Raw genomic sequence first — 17076 nt, 5'->3', positions numbered from 1 at the left:
ACTTTAAATAAATATAGACAACACGTTCTACTTAACTAAATAGACTTTTTAATAAATGTTTTCTCCTACAACATCAGAGTGCAGCGCCACATTAAATACGCACTGCAATGACAATAGTTTAAAGCGATTTGAAGCAAGTTTTTTTTTGTGGGGGGGAGGGCAGAGCTGTGTGACGTCATATTTGAGGGGGGTCTGACTTTTTGTGACGCCGTGTGACAAGGGGAGGGGGGGGTCAAAAATCGTCCAAAATCGCGTGACGTCATTTATGGACGGCCCCTTAGCGAGTAGCAGCAGCAACCTTTGAACGGCGGCACTGTGGAACATGATGGGGTTTGGGTGGCCAGCAACCAAGGCCCGGCCGCCTTTGTCTCCCTAGTGACGACGTTTTACACAACAAACCAGGTACACAGAGACAAAGATCCCCCGTATAGCCTTGACAGACTGTAGGGGCAAGTGCTGTTAGCGAGCACCTATTTTACTTTATTCTCAACGTCAGTACATTGGTATCATTCGTTTTAACGTTAATATGTCAACAACAACATTACAAAAAAATTTATTTAAAGCTTTCGTGACTGCAGGGATTCATATTATTGGTTCTTTCGGTAAAGTCACGTAGAAGGGAAATAATAAATAATAAAAATATTAAACAATAAAAATTCTCACGACGTTTTCTTGCTGTGGATTTCACACCTGATGATGATGATTGCTTGTGTTGCAGTCAAAACGTCGTGAGAATTTTTATTGTTTGATGTTTTTATTATTTTATTATTTCCCTTCTACGTGACTTTAGAACCAAGAATATAAGTTTTTTTATAAATAATAAAAATATATATAAATAAATAAAATATAATAATAATTAGCATTAAGGTCAATTACGTCATCGACCTCTCGTCCAATCACGCGCGCGGGGCCTGTAGCGCTCAAGTCCCACCGCTGCGCGCGGTTCGTGTGGCGTTATCCCCCCTCGCACTCTGTCGCCTTCACTAAACTCGCAACGCGTGAGACTTTAACCTCTCATTTTATTACAAAAATTTACTTCGTAAAGTTAACGCTTACGACAAGGCTTGGTTAAGCGGACGCTGTCGGTCAACGTTGTTAGTTGGTTTAAGCCCAGCGAGCTAACGCTGCTGTGCGATTACCTCAGCGCACAAATATTTAACCGAATGTTACTTTATAAAAAATAATACTTTTTAATCACCGCCAAGTGTTTAATCGCGCTTATATTAACACACGGGGTGGTTTGGCGGGGTGGTTTCCCTACAGTTGCCTGTACTGCAAGATCTACATCAGCCGTCGGAATGGGTGAGAAGGGTTATTCTGGATGCTAGGTTTAGTAATACAGTATGTGTTATGTATGTCGCTATTGTTAAACTTCAATCACATTTCTTAAGATCACTGTGACATTGTTTTTACGGCATTATTTTAGTAATTTCTTGCCTAATTGTGCATTCAAATCTTGGCTTTTGTGCATTCAAATCTTGCCTATCGTTCGTTCAAATCTTGCCTATCGTTCGTTCAAATCTTTGCGGAATTGCTTGGCGTGCAAGACGGCGAGGGAAGAAGGAGCGGCGATGTTTCGCCGACGACGGCGGGAGTCGAGAGCGACTCTGACGGCGACTTGGACCGCAACCCCTCGCCACCGCCGGGCAACCATGAACCGGCCACCGACACCATCGGTGACACGACATACAGCAAGCACTGGCTCTTCGCCACGCTCACCAAACTCATACAGGTAATTCTAGATTTGAAGCTTTCGTGACTGCAAGGATTCATATTCTTAGGTTTTTTCGGTAAATTCACGTAGGTGAAAAATTTAAATTAATAAAAGTTTAAAAAATCACGACGTTTCGGAGGCAACACATTTACTTGATACAGCTATCGTGCTGTGACGGTTCAACCTGAAGACGGAAGCTTGTGTTGCCTCGGAAACGTCGTGATTTTTATTTTATTCTACTTTTATTAATTTTTTACCTACGTGACTCATACAGGTAGGTGAGTACTCAAAAATTGTAAATGTTGTGGTTTCACGCTTCAACACACCGGTGGGCTAAAGCAGTGAACTATTTGTCTTTTGTCAACGTGACACTTTTTTGCTGATTGGCCATGTCGGGTGGTGGAGGGTTACGACACATTTACAGTATAAATAACGCGATCTAAACCCAAAAACTTGATTATGAATAATATTGGTCGCGAAAGCCTGCTACGTGTTAAACTGCATTTGTTTATTGTTAACGTAACTGTTTGTGTGTTCCCCAGGCCGTTACCACGGAGGAACCGCGGTTGGGAAGAGAGGCCAGGGAGACTCCCCCGGAGTCGGACAACGTCGACGACGATCTGGAGGACGATGTCTGCAGGCTCTGGGACATGTCCACCGACAAGGCAGGGATCTTGCCATTTGTGTTGCCGCGATAAACGATAACGCCGACACCTCTAAAGCAAAGCATTGCATACTCTTTGTGAAAATCACAGCTAGAAAAATTTTAGCTGTGATTTTCACACCTGGTGACGATTGCTTGTGTTGCAATCGAAATGTCGTGGTTTAATTTACTTTTATTTTTTTTATTTCTACTTTTTTTTTTACCTACGTGCCTTTACCGAAAGAACCAAAGAGTATGGATCCTTGCGGTCACGAAAACTTCAAATCAAAAGCATTGCATACCAACACTGTGAGCGCTTCAAACAAAACAAATTTTCATTTTACCATCCTCCGTCATGTGCCAATGTTCCATGTTACCCCCCCTCTTCCCGACCGCCCCTCCGCCTCCTTGTTCGCGGCAGGACGTGGCTGACTTCCTGCTGGAGTTCCACTCGCCCGAGCTGCTGCTTGGCGTCATCAGGGCATCGTCTTCTCCCCGAATCACCGTGAGAGCGTGCTTTGCTTTGCCCGCTGCGCGTTGGCCAGAGGTCGCAAACGGGTTTTGCTTCCTTACCCGTACCTGGCCACACCAGGGTCGCAAACGGGTTCCCGTACCCTACCCGATACCCGGCTACCCGTACCCGGCCGGGTATCGGGTAGGGTACTGGGACGGGTACCCGATTGCGACCTCTGGGATGAAGCCATGTTGCAGGCGCGGGTGGGTTGATTCTAGGAACTTGAATTGTGAGAAGAGACAAGACGTTGGGAAATGAGTGACAAACGGTTACTCACCAGTGACTCATGGCCTACCCGTACCCGTACCCGGCCGCACCAAGGTTCGAAACGAGTACCCGTACCCGGCCGGGTACGGGTAGCCGGGTAGGGTACGGGTATCGGGTACCCGATTGCGACCTCTGGCGTCGGCGCCCGGCCCGGTGCCGCAGTTTTTGTAAGAGTGCGTGTATGCGGTCATGGCAAACTGTTTAGGCTTTGATTGTTTTTGATTATTGAGGGGGGTTTTTGCCCCATTGGTCAACGGGCTGCTGAGGTAACGATTCAAATGCGAATTTAAAAACTGTTGATCCGTAATTGTGTGTTTTACTTTCATTCTTATCAGGCCCCATAGTGTACAGTGCATTCTCATCTACCCTCTTATCTCTCTGGTCTGGCCTTTTATGTGATTTGAAGAAGAGCCATTGCCAAAAACATCTCCTATTATATATTTTTTCCCGTGTGTCTTTGAGAGTGAAGGGGAATCCCTGTTCTTGATGTGCGTGCGTGTGCATCTGTGAGTTCCACATGTGTAGCGGTTAGCACGCGCTACGCTATGACCTCTGCGACCCGAGTTCGATTCCCGCTCCAGGACAACACCAGTGACGATTATCTTAACCGGTTCTGGGCCTCCCCGAGGTCGACTCGGCCTCAAATGAATCCTTGGTTCAGTGTGTTAAAACATTGCCGCTGGGAAGACAAAGACGACCGGGCATAGCGCTGTCCACTCACCGCCTCGTGTGTCATGCCGGCCTTCGTAGGTGCTTGCTAACAGCACTTGCTCCAACCGTCGGTCAAGGCTATATGGGGGGGATCTTTGTCTTTACGTAGGTCAGGCATGATGCTGGTCACCCAGCCTCTCGTGTGCCGTTCTTGCCTTAATAGGTGCTCGCTAACATCGCTTGCCCCAAACAGTTTTTTAAGGCTATACGGGTGATCTTTGTCTTTTTTGCGTGTGTTCCGCATGGTGCTCTCTGCACTAGGAAATGTGCGTGGGGATCTTGGGGAACATGGCTTGCTTCCCGGAGCCTTGCAACGCTCTGTCGCAGAACGGTGACCTAATGTGAGTATCGTACGCCACTACCTAGTCCCGATAGATGGCAAATATTCCTTAACTACTAACAGAGCGCTACCTTTAATCCCTGCTTCATGGGGCAGTGCCTTAATGAGGCGGAGACGCTTTAAGGACCTTGTAGGCCTAAACTAAAGTAAACTTTTTATTTGACCAGGTAATTCCCACTGAGCTATTTTTCAGAAGCGACTTGGCCACAAATGACAGCTCACCGAAGTGGCTTATTATCAAGTGGAAGTTTATAACAGCCAAAGACTCTAAACGCGTGATGTTCATTCTAAATGTCAAAAGAAAAACCGGAGAACCCGGCGAAAAATCCACGCCACCACGGGGAGACACGCAAACTCCAAATATACAGCAGCAGGCGTCAGTGTTGGGATCGAACCCACGACCTCCTGCGTACCAGGCGAGGTAGTTAACATCTCGTCACCCCGGCGAACTGCGTAGCCGTACTGGACTGGGACACCCACACAAGTCCGGTACTCAGCGAGAGGCAAGACGAAGTGTGATCCCTTCTCCAGCCACCATTGACCAATGTGGTGAAGTATGGTCAACCCCTCTCTCCGCCATGAACTCTCTTGTTTTACCATGTTCTCTGAATATTGGGGCACTTTATTTCTGTTTAAAGCAACATTTGGTGGGAGTTGAGGGTGGAGGATTGCGTCTTATAATCTGGTTAATTGTGCGCGCGTATGCGTGTATATAATTAGGCCTTCATAGTTGCTTGCTAACGCCACTTGCCCCAACCGTCTGTTAAGGCTATACAGGGGATCTTTGTATAGATTGGGGAGCGGTGGCGCAACGGTTAGCGCACTGCGCTACAATACCCGGTGACCCAAGGTCCATTCCCGCTCACGGCCAACGCCAGTGACGATTTATCTGAACCGATCCTGGTCCTCCCCTAGGTCGACTCATCCTCAAATGAGTACTTGGTGTGGTGTGCAGTAAACATCGCCACTGGGGAGACAAAGGCGGCCCGGCGTAGTGCTGACCACCCACCCCTTCGTGTGCCGTGCCGGCCTTCATAGGTGCTACTCGCTAACAGCACTTGCCCCAACAGTCTCTTAAGGCTATACGGGGTAACTTTATCTCTGTTTTTTTGACACGAGAGAGACAAGATCTCTTTCATTCTATTGACACCGGCAACCAATTCTAGATTTGAAGCTTTCGTGACTGCAAAGATTCATATTCTTAGGTTTTTTCGGTAAAGTCACGTAGGTTCCACCTGAAGACAGAAGCTTGTGTTGCCTCCGAAACGTCGTGCTTTTTATTTTATTTTTTATTAATTTTTTACCTACGTGACTTTACCGAAAAAACCTAAGAACCGGCAAACAAGTTTGGGATGCGTCTCACTTTCCGGGGCGTCTTTATAATCCTGGAAATACGGTCGTCCGTGTCGGTTGTGTCGTTGAGAGCCAGCGTGTGGTGCTCAAGTGAGGCCTTGTGCGCAGGCAGGTGCTGTTGCTGCTCCTTGGAGACCCCGACCCTCCCACTCTCCTGGAGACCTCAAGGTGAGCCAGCAACAACAGCCGCCGTCATTCCTCGCTGTGTGTGTGTGGGGAGCGGTAGTGTAGCGGTTAGCGCTACGCTGCGCTATGAACCTGGAGACCTGGGTTCGATTTCCGTTCACGGTCAACACCAGTGACGATTATCTGAACCGGTCCTGGGCCTCCCCTAGGTCGACTCAGCCTGAAATGAGTACCCGGTGCGGTGTGTAAACATCGCCACTGGGGAGACAAAGGCGGTCGGGCGTAGTGCTGGCCACCCACCCCCTCGTGTACCGTTCCGGCCTTCATAGGTGCTCGCTAACAGCACTTGCCCCTACAGTCTGTTAAGGCTACACGGGGGGATCTTTGATCTTTGTGTTGAACTTGGTTCCCACCGTACGTAGCCAGCCACGCTAATCGGAGGTGCGCGGGGGGAGGGACAAGAAACTAAACGCACAAAGCAGTTCTAAGTAAATTAATCTCAATCTGGATGATTTAAAAGTGCATAGCTCCAGTGGCTTCCTAATATCGGAAGGGAGAGCGTTCCAGACGACCGCAGAAGCACATCTTCTAAAAGCGCCGCGCGATGCGGTGGCCACCGTCTTTGTTCGACGGCTCAGCCGAAAGCCGCTGCTGCCACGAGGATGACCGGAGTTCGCATGATGATGTTTTATGCTCCTTGATGAGATCAGCGAGGTATCGGTGGTTCATTTGTTACAAGCGCTGTGTGTAATGAGCTGCGACCTTGTAATGGAAGTGACGGTGACGTCACCACGGCGCTTGTGCCAGGGTAGGTGCACTCCGAGGCCACGTGAAGTTTACGTCTTGCTTGACTCGCCGTTTGGCATTGACAACGTATTTATTGCTGCTGCTGCTGCTGCTGCTGGTGATGTTTGACCTGTCAGGTTGCTGCTCACTTGCCTGTCGCGGCCAGAGTCGTCGCGGCTGTGGCTGGAGGGAATCAAGAACACCCCCTCTGTGTGCCCGAACGTATGCTTCATCCTCAGCAGCTCGACGAACGGTGAGTGGAGAGATGTTTACTCCCCTCGCCTGGCATGCAGGAGGTCCTGGGTCCGATCCTGACCCTGACGACGCCTGCTGTATATTTGGAGTTTGCATTTTCTATCTCCACGTGGCGAGATGTTAACTACCTCGCCCTGGTATGCAGGAGGTCGTGGGTTCGATCCCGACCTTGACGACGCCTGCTGTATATTTGGAGTTTGCATTTTCTATCTCCACGTGGCAAGATGCTAACCACCTCGCCTGGTATGCAGGAGGTCGTGGGTTCGATCCCGACCCTGACGACACCTGCTTTATGTATTTGGAGTTTGTATGTCTCTCTCTCTCTCTCTCCGTGGTCGCCTGGATTTTTGCTCCGGGTCCTCCGTTTTTTTTCCCTCCACATTTAGAATTGACGTGCGTTTCTAAACGCCGCGTACAGCTTTTAGAGCCGCAGGTTGTCGACCCCCCTTTGCGTGGCTAACGTGACGATTCCGCTTGATTTGATCACGTGTCGAAAACGATTAAAATCAAGTCCCGACAATAGTGATAATATCTCTCGGTTTAACGTAGAAGTAAGAAAAAGGTTGCACGTAGAAGAAGACCTGATGATGCAGGGAGTGATGAGAAGGACATTGCCACTATTTGGACACGTGTATGATGGACAACAACAACAACAGATAAATTAAAGTGTGTTTTTTTTTGCGCGGGAAAAATGGAAGGAATCGGAAAGAGAAGAAGACTTAACAGAATGGTTTGACGAGATAAGAGATCGGTGTCAGAAAGATGTGGCACACTGCCACTATAAGAGGAAAGTGCAAACAACAAATAATTAAATGTGTGGACCTACTATGGGCTATCTGCCCATGGAGCGTGGTGGTGGTGATGATTTTAAAGAGCCGTATACTGTTCCTCAGCCATCGCAAATGTGACTCTTCTGCTTGATTTGATCACGTTTAAACAAAAACTATTGGAATCGAGCCACGACAATAATAATATCTCGCTCTGAAGCGACGACACAATTCCGCGGGCATGCCTATTGACTGTCGAAGGTTTGCGAGTGTCGATCAGTCGCGCACGACTTTATCTCCCTCCGACGGAATCTTCGCAGACGATCTTCTGCTCAAGCTGGGCGAGGTGGTGGATCGTCTCTTCGACTTGGATGAGGACCTCCTCCTCGCTTGGCTGTCTTCGGAGGGGTCGCCAGCGTCGCTTGACCCCTCCGGCGGGGCCCAGCCAGCGCAGCCCGGCGACGGGGAAACGACGGCGGACGACGAGACTCGTGTCTTCCTCGTGCCGGCGCTGCTGGAGGCCACGTCACAAGTCCGGTAACTCGAGATTGAAAATGTCTTTCGTTAGAACCGCTCTTTGCGATTAGTTTGTTGTCCTTCCCCCCGCCGCCGCACCTCCGATTAGCGCGGTTGGCTACGTACGGTGCGAAAGAAGTTCAACATACAAAGACAAAGACATAGACACACATAGAGACCTATATACTCACACAGAGACCCATAGACTCACACAGAGACCCATAGACTCACACAGAGACCCATAGACTCACACAGAGACCCATAGACTCACACAGAGACCCATAGACTCACACAGAGACCCATAGACTCACATAGAGACCCATAGACAGACACAGAGACCCATAGACTCACACAGAGACCCATGGACTCACATAGAGACCCATATACTCACACAGAGACCTATAGACTCACACACAGACCCATAGACTCACACATAGACCCATAGACTCACACAGAGACCCATAGACTCACATAGAGGCCCATAGACTCCGATTAGCGCGGTTGGCTACGTACGGTGCGAAATAAGTTCAGCATACATACGTACAACTCAGAGTTGCAACGATATAAGTTTTGATCGTACGGTACGATAATTAACTTCACGATTTGACGGCGAATCTCGCCCGGGTGGCTTGGCAGTAGAGGGAGCGACTCGCGGTCGGAAGGTCGTGAGTTCGCATCCAACGGTGGGATTGACCAAGGGCTGTCAAGTGAAACACAGCCACGTCTCGCAGTCCAGAGCTCATTACCCGATGACGTTCGAAGCAGTCGGAGCAAAAACATCATTGTACGTTGATGTCGTGAGAAGTCTCAGTCGCCAGTGAGGAGGAGCTGATCAGAAGTTGATCGATTCGTCGGCACGGTGAAAACAAATATCCGTGTAATCGTGATAATTTCGTCGGGTAATCGTATTAATAACTTTGGCACAAAGATACCGCCCCGCATGCACCAAACCCAACAACAAATTGTGGATCGCAGTAGCGGCGACGGAAAAAGCCCACGTTCTATGTCGGCACTGCTCTCACTCTGCGATGACAACGACGATGATGATGAAGATGATGATGATGACGACGATGATGACGACGACGATGACGACGACGATTATGATGACGACGATGACGACGACGATTATGATGACGACGACGATGATGACGACGATGATGACGACGATGACGACGACGATGACGACGACGATGACGACGATGATTGCCATGTGCCGTGCCACAGGCAGCAGCGGGCGCCTGCGCTGGAGGTGTTTGCGCACATTTGGCAACAGATCAGTCGGCACTGCTGTCACTCTGCGATGACGATGATGATGAAGATGATGACGACGATGATGACGATGATGACGACGACGATGATGACGATGATGACGACGATGACGACGACGATGACGACGATGATTGCCGTGTGCCGTACCGCAGGCAGCAGCGGGGGCCTGCGCTGGAGGTGTTTGCGCACATCTGGCAACAGATCAGCACCGTCGAGGAAGGCGTCCTCGCCATGAGTGAGTTCCGCAGGAGGCGCGCGGTTCATTTTCGGGGGGATGGGGGGGGGGGTCTCTGAGTCACTGCATCGCCGCTCCACGTCAGCCAGTTGGCTTGTCTCATCTGGCCCCCGATCGCTCAGCCTCGTTCGTTTCCCCGTCAAACTTAGAGCGTAACGCGCAAATCGGTTCTACCGCGGCGCGAGTTTCGCGGTCGTGCCGTGTGACTCTCCAAGGTGTTTTCCGGCTGCGCCGTCCGGCGTGCTGTACCCTCACCGTGCCCCCAGAGCTGGAGCGTCATAGTGGCGAGATGCAGAAGGTCTTGGGTTCCATCCCAACCCTGACGCCTGTTTTATATTTTTCAGTTTGAATGTTCTCTCTCTCTTCCTGTGGCAGCATGGACTTTTCTCCGGGTCCTCAGGTCTTTCGCTCCACATTTAGAATCGACGTGCGTTTGGAATATTTGGCTGCAATAAATTTCCACGTGATGAGCCACTTCGTTGGGCTATCATTTGTGGCCAGGTCGCTTACGAAAAACAGCTATATATTTATCCTGGGACCTTAACTGGTAAAATAAAAAAAAGTCTAGTTTATTTGTGTATGCTATGTATGTTGAACTTCTTTCACACCGCACGCAGCCAACCATGCTAATCGTAGGTTCGGGGGAAGGACAACAAACTAAACACACAAAATTATTACTAAAGAAATGCGTTTTCGATCTAGATGATGTAAAAGTGCATAGCTCCAGCGGCTTCCCAATATCGGCAGCAAGAGCGTTCCAGACGGCCGCAGAAGCGCGTCTGAAAGCGCCGCGCGATACGGTGACCATCTTTGTTCGACGGCCAGCCAAATAGCCACAGCCGCGTGGACGACCGTTTTACTTATTGAGGAGGACGCGCCACGGGAGAGGGATCTGTACGTCGTGGTGGTGAAAAACCTCCAGCGGGTGGGTTTCGTCCCAGCAAGGCTTCGGCCCAGCAAGGCTTCGGCCCAGCAAGGCTTCGGCCCAGCAAGGCTTCGGCCCAGCAAGGCTGCGGCCCAGCAAGGCTTCGGCCCAGCAAGGCTTCGGCCCAGCAAGGCTTCGGCCCAGCAAGGCTTCGGCCCAGCAAGGCTTCGGCCCAGCAAGGCTTCGGCCCAGCAAGGCTTCGGCCCTGCAAGGCTTCAGCCCTGCAAGGCTGCGGCCCTGCAAGGCATCCATCACTCAGTCGGTGAACGTCGATCGCATTCGTCATGGGGACAAAGCTTTGGGCCGTTGTACAAATCGCACGCGGGTTGTTCTCACTTCCCAAACGCCCCTGCGCCCGGCAGCGTCGCGCGCGGGCGAGGAGGTGCGGCGCCTCCTGCGTGCCGTGCTGTGCCACGACCTCTGCCAGCCCGACGACCCGGCCGTCGTGCTGCTGGAGCAGACCACGGCGCTCGCGTCCGTGGCGGCGACGCTCTCCGCTCTGCTGCCGCCGTCGAGGCCTGCGGTCGAACCGGGGTGTTCGAGCTCCGAGGACGGTGAGAGGGAGCGTTGTCCCCCTTCTCTTTCCCCCCCCCCCTCACTCACCCTTGCCACGTCTGTAGAAATTAAAAAAATTAACCCGTAAAAACAAAGTTTTTCACTATAAATCCTTTATATGCGTTTTCAATGGGCCACAACCCAGCCCACATTGGTCTTTGAAACGGGCGGCTAGAGTCCTCTCGTCCTCTGGCTTGAGATGGCTATGGGTCAGATGATTGCCTGCCATCATTAAGCAATTGGTAATTAAATATCTTTTTTTTTTACCTAAAAAGTGTAAAATTTTGGAAAAAAAATTTCACGAAAAGAAATTGTCACGCACAACGAGTCTGTGTGCAAAATGTCAGCTCGATTGGATCACGGGAAGTGGGTTAAAAAACGACCGAAAGATTTGCACGGTCGTAAGCGCGCAAGCAAGCAAGTGAATTTAATATAAAGGATTTAAAAAGTAAAACCAAATCTGTAATATTTCCATCGTAGATTCCGGAATCGATGGCCGGGCAATGCGGATAAAGAAAATTTACGATGAACATAAATATAAAACCTAAAAAAGCTAAAGATCTCTTACACCATTGGAACCTCATTTGCCAGTAAAAAATATGATAATTGTTTTTTACCCTTCTATCTGGCAACATAACTGACACCTTTTTCACAAGGAGTCATGTTTGCATAGACCACAATACCTGCAGCCATAATGCAAACAAAATAACCTTAACTCTGATAATATATGCACTGTCCTTGAAGTTGATTGGTCCACACCCGAGACAGCTTTCCTTAGAGCCTAGTCTCACATGGTGTTGGACCAGATGATGCCAAAAGACACCTTTTGGCGTCATCTGGTCCAGCATTATGGCTGCAGGTATTGTGGTCTATGCAAACATGACTCCTTGTAAAAAAGGTGTCAGTTTTGTTGCCAGATAGAAGGGTAAAAAAAAAATTATCAAGCTAAAGATCTATCGCAAACCACGCAATAAAATGGGAGGCAAAAAAAAAATCCCGTTATTAAACCTCATCGCGATTGAATCGCCGGAGAGCGGTGTACCGTCGGGGACGCCCGACCGATCCACCCCGGCGACGTGAAGTTGCCGCGTGGACGCTCACCCCCCCGCCACGCTCCATCATTCCAGACCTGGAACTGCTGAGCAGCACCCTGAGAATCGTGGGCTACCTCCAGGAGTGTACCAAGCGGCCGTGCGACGAGGCGGAGGAGGGATCGGGTCGTACCAAGCCTGGCCACTCGGGGGACGCGGGGGCTGAGCTGCAGCTGCTGGAGGAGATCCTGGCGCAGCTCCTCGCCATCGTGTTGTCGAACGTGACCCAGGTTAGTTGAACGCGTAGGCTTTCGCGACCAATGTCATCCATAATACAGGGGGGTTTTTTTGCGTTAGAGCGCGTAAATATTGCAATGGTGTGTGTATGTTTTTTTCACGCACCGTACGTAGCCAACCGTGCTAATTGGAGGTGCGGGGGAAGGACAACAAACTCTGGGTCTCTGTGTGAGTCTATGGGTCTCTGTGTGAGTCTATGGGTCTCTGTGTGAGTCTATGGGTCTCTTTGTGAGTCTATGGGTCTCTGTGTGAGTCTATGGGTCTCTGTGTGAGTCTATGGGTCTCTGTGTGAGTCTATGGGTCTCTGTGTGAGCCTATGGGTCTCTGTGTGAGCCTATGGGTCTCTGCGTGTCTATGGCTCTCTGTGTGAGTCTATGGGTCTCTGTGCGTGTCTATGGGTCTCTGTGCGAGTCTGTGGGTCTCTATGCGAGTCTGTGGGTCTCGGTGTGAGTCTGACTCTCTGTATGAGTCTACGGGTCTCTGTGTGAGTTTATGGGTCTCTGTGTGAGTCTGTGGGTCTCTGTGCGAGTCTATGGGTCTCTGTGCGAGTCTATGGGTCTCTGTGTGAGTCTGTGGGTCATTGTGCGAGTCTATGGGTCTCTGTGTGAGTCTGTGGGTCTCTGTGCGAGTCTATGCATCTCTGTGCGAGTCCGTGGGTCTCTGTGCGAGTCTGTGAGTCTCTGTGCGAGCCTATGGGTCTCTGTGTCTGTCTATGGGTCTCTGTGTGAGTCTATGGGTCTCTGTGCGAGTCTGTGTATGTATGTGAAGGACAGCAAACTGCTGCTAACTCCCCTTAAGTTCACACAAAGCAACGGCGTGCGCTTCCAGAGTGAATTGGAGGAAGCGTTCAGCCAGAAGGTGCTCATTCCGGATCGTCTCCCGGCCGCCGTGCGGATACTCGTGCCCTTCTACCCGTCTGTGGCAAGTGCCTAACGCCGTGACACACACACAAACCAAAGGAATACACTTAAATTGACGTCAGTGCATTGGTTGCAGCCATTCTGAATCGGCCTTCCCTGTGTTGGTTATGAGAGTTTTAATAGTAATTATAGGGGTTTTTTCCTCTTTTTTTCTGGCAACAAAACTGGAACTTTTTTACGAGAATTCATGTAACTGCATTAACCACAATACTTGCAGTCAAAATGCAAACAACAAAGGGGAAAACCCCTATTATTATATTTTGGTACTGGCAAAGGAGGTCTAATGATGTAGAAGCTCACCCCGAGCCCTCATTACTTTGATAGTTGCATCGTCTTTGAGCTGTTCGCCTTTTGGCGTCCTCTGGTCTAGCACCGATTGGGTTGAGACTCAAAAGAAAGCCGTCCCTTGTGTGGACCAATCAGATTCAAGGACAATGCATATATTATCAGAGTGTGTTTTTTGTTTGCATTTGACTGCAAGCATCGTGGTTAATGCAGTTACATGAATCCTCGTTTAAAGGTTTCAGTTTTGTTGCCAGAAAAAAGGGGAAAAACCCCTATTATTATATTTTGGTACTGGCAAAGGAGGTCTAGTGACATGAGAGTTTTATTAATTTTCTTACGACCATACTTCACCGCGCCTGCTCGGTGCGGGTTGATGGAGAGGCATCACTCGCCACTGACGATAGCCATGGCTGGGAATCGAACTCAGGTCTTCAGAGAGGCTCCCGTGTCCCTCTCTCCGTGTCTCTCTCTCTCTCCGTGTCTCTCTTTCCCTGTGTCTCTGTCCCCGTGTCTCTCTCCGTGTCTCTCTCTCTCTCCGTGTCTCTCTTTCCCTGTGTCTCTGTCCCCGTGTCTCTCTCCGTGTCTCTCTTTCCCTGTGTCTCTCTCCCCGTGTCTCTCTCCCCGTGTCTCTCTTTCCCTGTCTCTCTCTCGTGTCTTTCTCCGGGTCTCTCTTTCCCTGTGTCTCTCCCCGTGTCTCTCTCTCCTCGTGTCTCTCTCTCCCCGGGTCTCTCTCTCCCCGTGTCTCTCTCTCCCCGTGTCTCTCTCTCTCCGTGTCTCTCTTTCCCTGTGTCTCTCTCCTCCCATGTCCTCTCTCCCAGTGTCGCTTTCTCCGCATGTCTCTCTCCCCGTGTCTCTCACTTTATCCCCATGTCCTCTCTCTCCCCATGTCTCTCCCCGTGTCTCTCTCTCCCGCGTGTCTCTATCACCAGATCTGCGCACCTTCAGACGTGCTATGTTAGCTGTTTAGTTTGTTGTCCTTCCCCCGCACCTCTGATATGCAAGCTTGGCTACGTCCAGTGCGAAAGGAGTTAAAAGTACATACACCCACCCCTCTACCCCCACACAAAGATGATGGCAAAGAAATTCAATCGCTGTTCTAGTTCTTGCCTTGACCTCATCTTGTCATCGCTGTGGAATTGCAGGTGCAGCACTTGGCGGACCTTCTTGAAAAGCAACATCCGCCCGTGGCTGAGACTTTGAGGGCCCTGTTACAAGACCCCGCAGAGTAGCCCTGCCTCAAGCCAACAAGGCTTCGGCCCGGCAAGGCTTTGGCCTGGCAAAGCATCGGCCCGGCAAGACCTCGGCGAGGCTTCGGCCTGGCAAAGCATCGGCCCGGCAAGGCTTCGGCGAGGCTTCGGCCTGGCGCTGTGGTGTTATCCGGTGGAGAGATGCTGCAGCCGAGGGTGTGCGGGTTGCGACTTGAGCCTCGGTCGGGGGGAGGGGGGTTTCCAAACCCGCGTTCATCGGTGCGCTTAAATCAAGTGGGCCGCGTGCCCCCTCTATCCCCTCGGCTACGCGGCGTGTTCCGCCAGGCCACGCTGCTGAGTTGTCAACGACTCTCTCGACTTAACACGTAGCAGGGCTTTCGCGACCAATGTCATCCATAATATAGTTTTTTGGGGTTGATCGCGTAAATGTATAAATGTGTCGTTAAATCACCGCCACCCGACACAGCCGATTAGTGAGGGTTGTGATGTAAACAGAACGTGCCAATTCGTTACGAGTACAGCACCACCGGTGTGTTGGGGTGCAAAGCCACAACATTTACAATCTGAGTACTTTAAATTTGCAATTTGAGTGTGGTAAATGTTGTGGCTTTGCTCCCCAACACACAAACGGTGATGCTTTGCTAGTAACGAATTGGCCACGTTCTGTTTACGTAACAAACCTTACTAATTAGCTGTGTCGGGTGGTGGCGGGTTTAACAAAACGTTTATATTTCGATTTAAAGCTTTCGTGACTGCAGGGATTCAGCGATTGTTATGTTTTATTTTTATTGTTTTATTACTTCCCTTCTACGTGACTTTACCGAAAGAACCAAGAAGGAAAAAAACGTGTATATATTCTTGGTTCTTTCGGCAAAGTCACGTAGAAGGGAAGTAATAAAACAATAAAAATATAAAACAATAAAAATTCTCACGACGTTTCGACTGCAACACAAGCAATCATCATCACAGGTGTGAATTCCACACAAGAAATTTTTTCTTGTGACTTTACCGAAAGAACCAAGAAACATGAATCCCTGCAGTCACGAAAACTTGAAATCAAAGCACGTTTATATATTACGCAATCTCACCCAAGAAACCTCCATTATGGACTCTCAACGTTCGTGCCGTTGTTCTCAGAGCCTGCCCTCAATCCCCCGACTCCTCCGCCCCCCCCTCCCCCCCCAATGCCCCCCCCGTTTCCCCCCCCGCCCCCCGTGTGATGTCACTAACCCCCTGAGTCGTATTACCGTGGCGCTGCCGCCCTCCCTCCCCTCCCCCTGTTGTGGGTTTGTCTCCCGTCTCTTGTATGAAATATTAAACATTATTTTTTATGATACCAGATAAGGCCCCGCAGAGCCACGCCGCTCTTTTTTAGAAGCGGCCTGACCATCGCTTCTGAAAACTCGGCGAAGTGGATTGTCGTCGCGTGTGGAAAACGTACGGCAGCCGAATACCCCAGACGCCGTGACGTTGATTCCAAACGTGGAGGGGGGAAAAGCCCCGGAGGCCATGGTGGTGGCAATTCCACATTGCTGTGGCGAGGAGGCTGACCGTACCTGCTGCGTGGCAGCTGTCAGTTTATTCAAATCTCTCGGATCAGGATTTGGTGATGCCTAAGGACCAAAAAGGCTGTGTGGAAGGCAAGGTGACCTTCTCTAAACGATCGTGCTGAGCCGGGCTTGACCTCCTTCCGTGTCTTGCGTGTGCCCCCCTCGTGTTGTCAACGATAACGAAATAAAATCTTTTTTTCCAGAATTGTTGTACGCGGAGCGGGTTTTGAGTGGCGTCGTCCTGCTTGCATGCTGTGCACCTCTTGTCTGGGCGATCCAGAGAAACTCAATTTCTTTATCCCCTCGTCTGTCTAATTTAAGACCGAAACAGGGGGAGGAGGGCGTCCTCACAACTCTGTGGGTCTTGCACGATGATGCTGATCGTCGTGATTACCGGCGAAACTTCACGGTGCGAGAATTGTAAAGTTGTGGGTTTACTATCCAACACAACCGGTGTGCTGTACCAGTAACGAATTGTGGCACGCTTTTGTTTACGTGGCAAACATTACCAATTGGCTGTGTCGGGTGGTGGCGGGTTTATGCTTGCGCAATCTAACCCAAGAACCTCTGTTATGGATCATTTCTTTAGAACGTGATTTTTAGCTTTGGGGCCGTCCATAAATGACGTCACCCACCTAGGGGGGGGAGGGGGGGGGGGTCAGACATTTGTGACGAGGGGGGGAGGGGGCTGAACATTCCCCTCATAACGGGAACACATTCCTGCGGAGGGAGCTGGTAGGAACGTTGGGTTGCTCGGTCAATGGCCAGGGTCAACGGCGGCGTGGTGTATTCCGCAAATATGCCCGACT

General features: G+C 50.3%; 1 protein-coding gene across 1 annotated transcript; it reads left to right on the top strand.

Moving 5' to 3' along the window:
• The first annotated feature begins 950 nt into the window (after positions 1-950).
• Positions 951-16472, top strand: SAAL1 (serum amyloid A like 1). Its single transcript, XM_078882190.1, has 13 exons — positions 951-1302; positions 1548-1732; positions 2257-2379; positions 2779-2862; positions 4111-4190; positions 5651-5710; positions 6592-6707; positions 7797-8013; positions 9414-9496; positions 10784-10975; positions 12104-12297; positions 13133-13225; positions 14652-16472. The coding sequence occupies exons 1-13, from the start codon at positions 1299-1301 to the stop codon at positions 14736-14738; spliced, it is 1518 nt and encodes a 505-aa protein (XP_078738316.1). The 5' UTR covers positions 951-1298; the 3' UTR covers positions 14739-16472.
• Positions 16473-17076: the final 604 nt, after the last annotated feature.

Source organism: Lampetra fluviatilis, chromosome 64, assembly GCF_964198595.1.
Source record: "Lampetra fluviatilis chromosome 64, kcLamFluv1.1, whole genome shotgun sequence".
Taxonomy (NCBI): domain Eukaryota; kingdom Metazoa; phylum Chordata; class Hyperoartia; order Petromyzontiformes; family Petromyzontidae; genus Lampetra; species Lampetra fluviatilis.
Note: the sequence above shows the minus strand (reverse complement) of the source record. Positions and strands in the feature narration are given on the sequence as shown.

Excerpts from the sequence above, each read along its gene's own strand:
- SAAL1 (XM_078882190.1), top strand. Across the intron at positions 6,708-7,796 it reads CCTCAGCAGCTCGACGAACG|ACGATCTTCTGCTCAAGCTG; the intron begins GTGAGTGGAGAG and ends GAATCTTCGCAG. Across the intron at positions 10,976-12,103 it reads GTGTTCGAGCTCCGAGGACG|ACCTGGAACTGCTGAGCAGC; the intron begins GTGAGAGGGAGC and ends CCATCATTCCAG.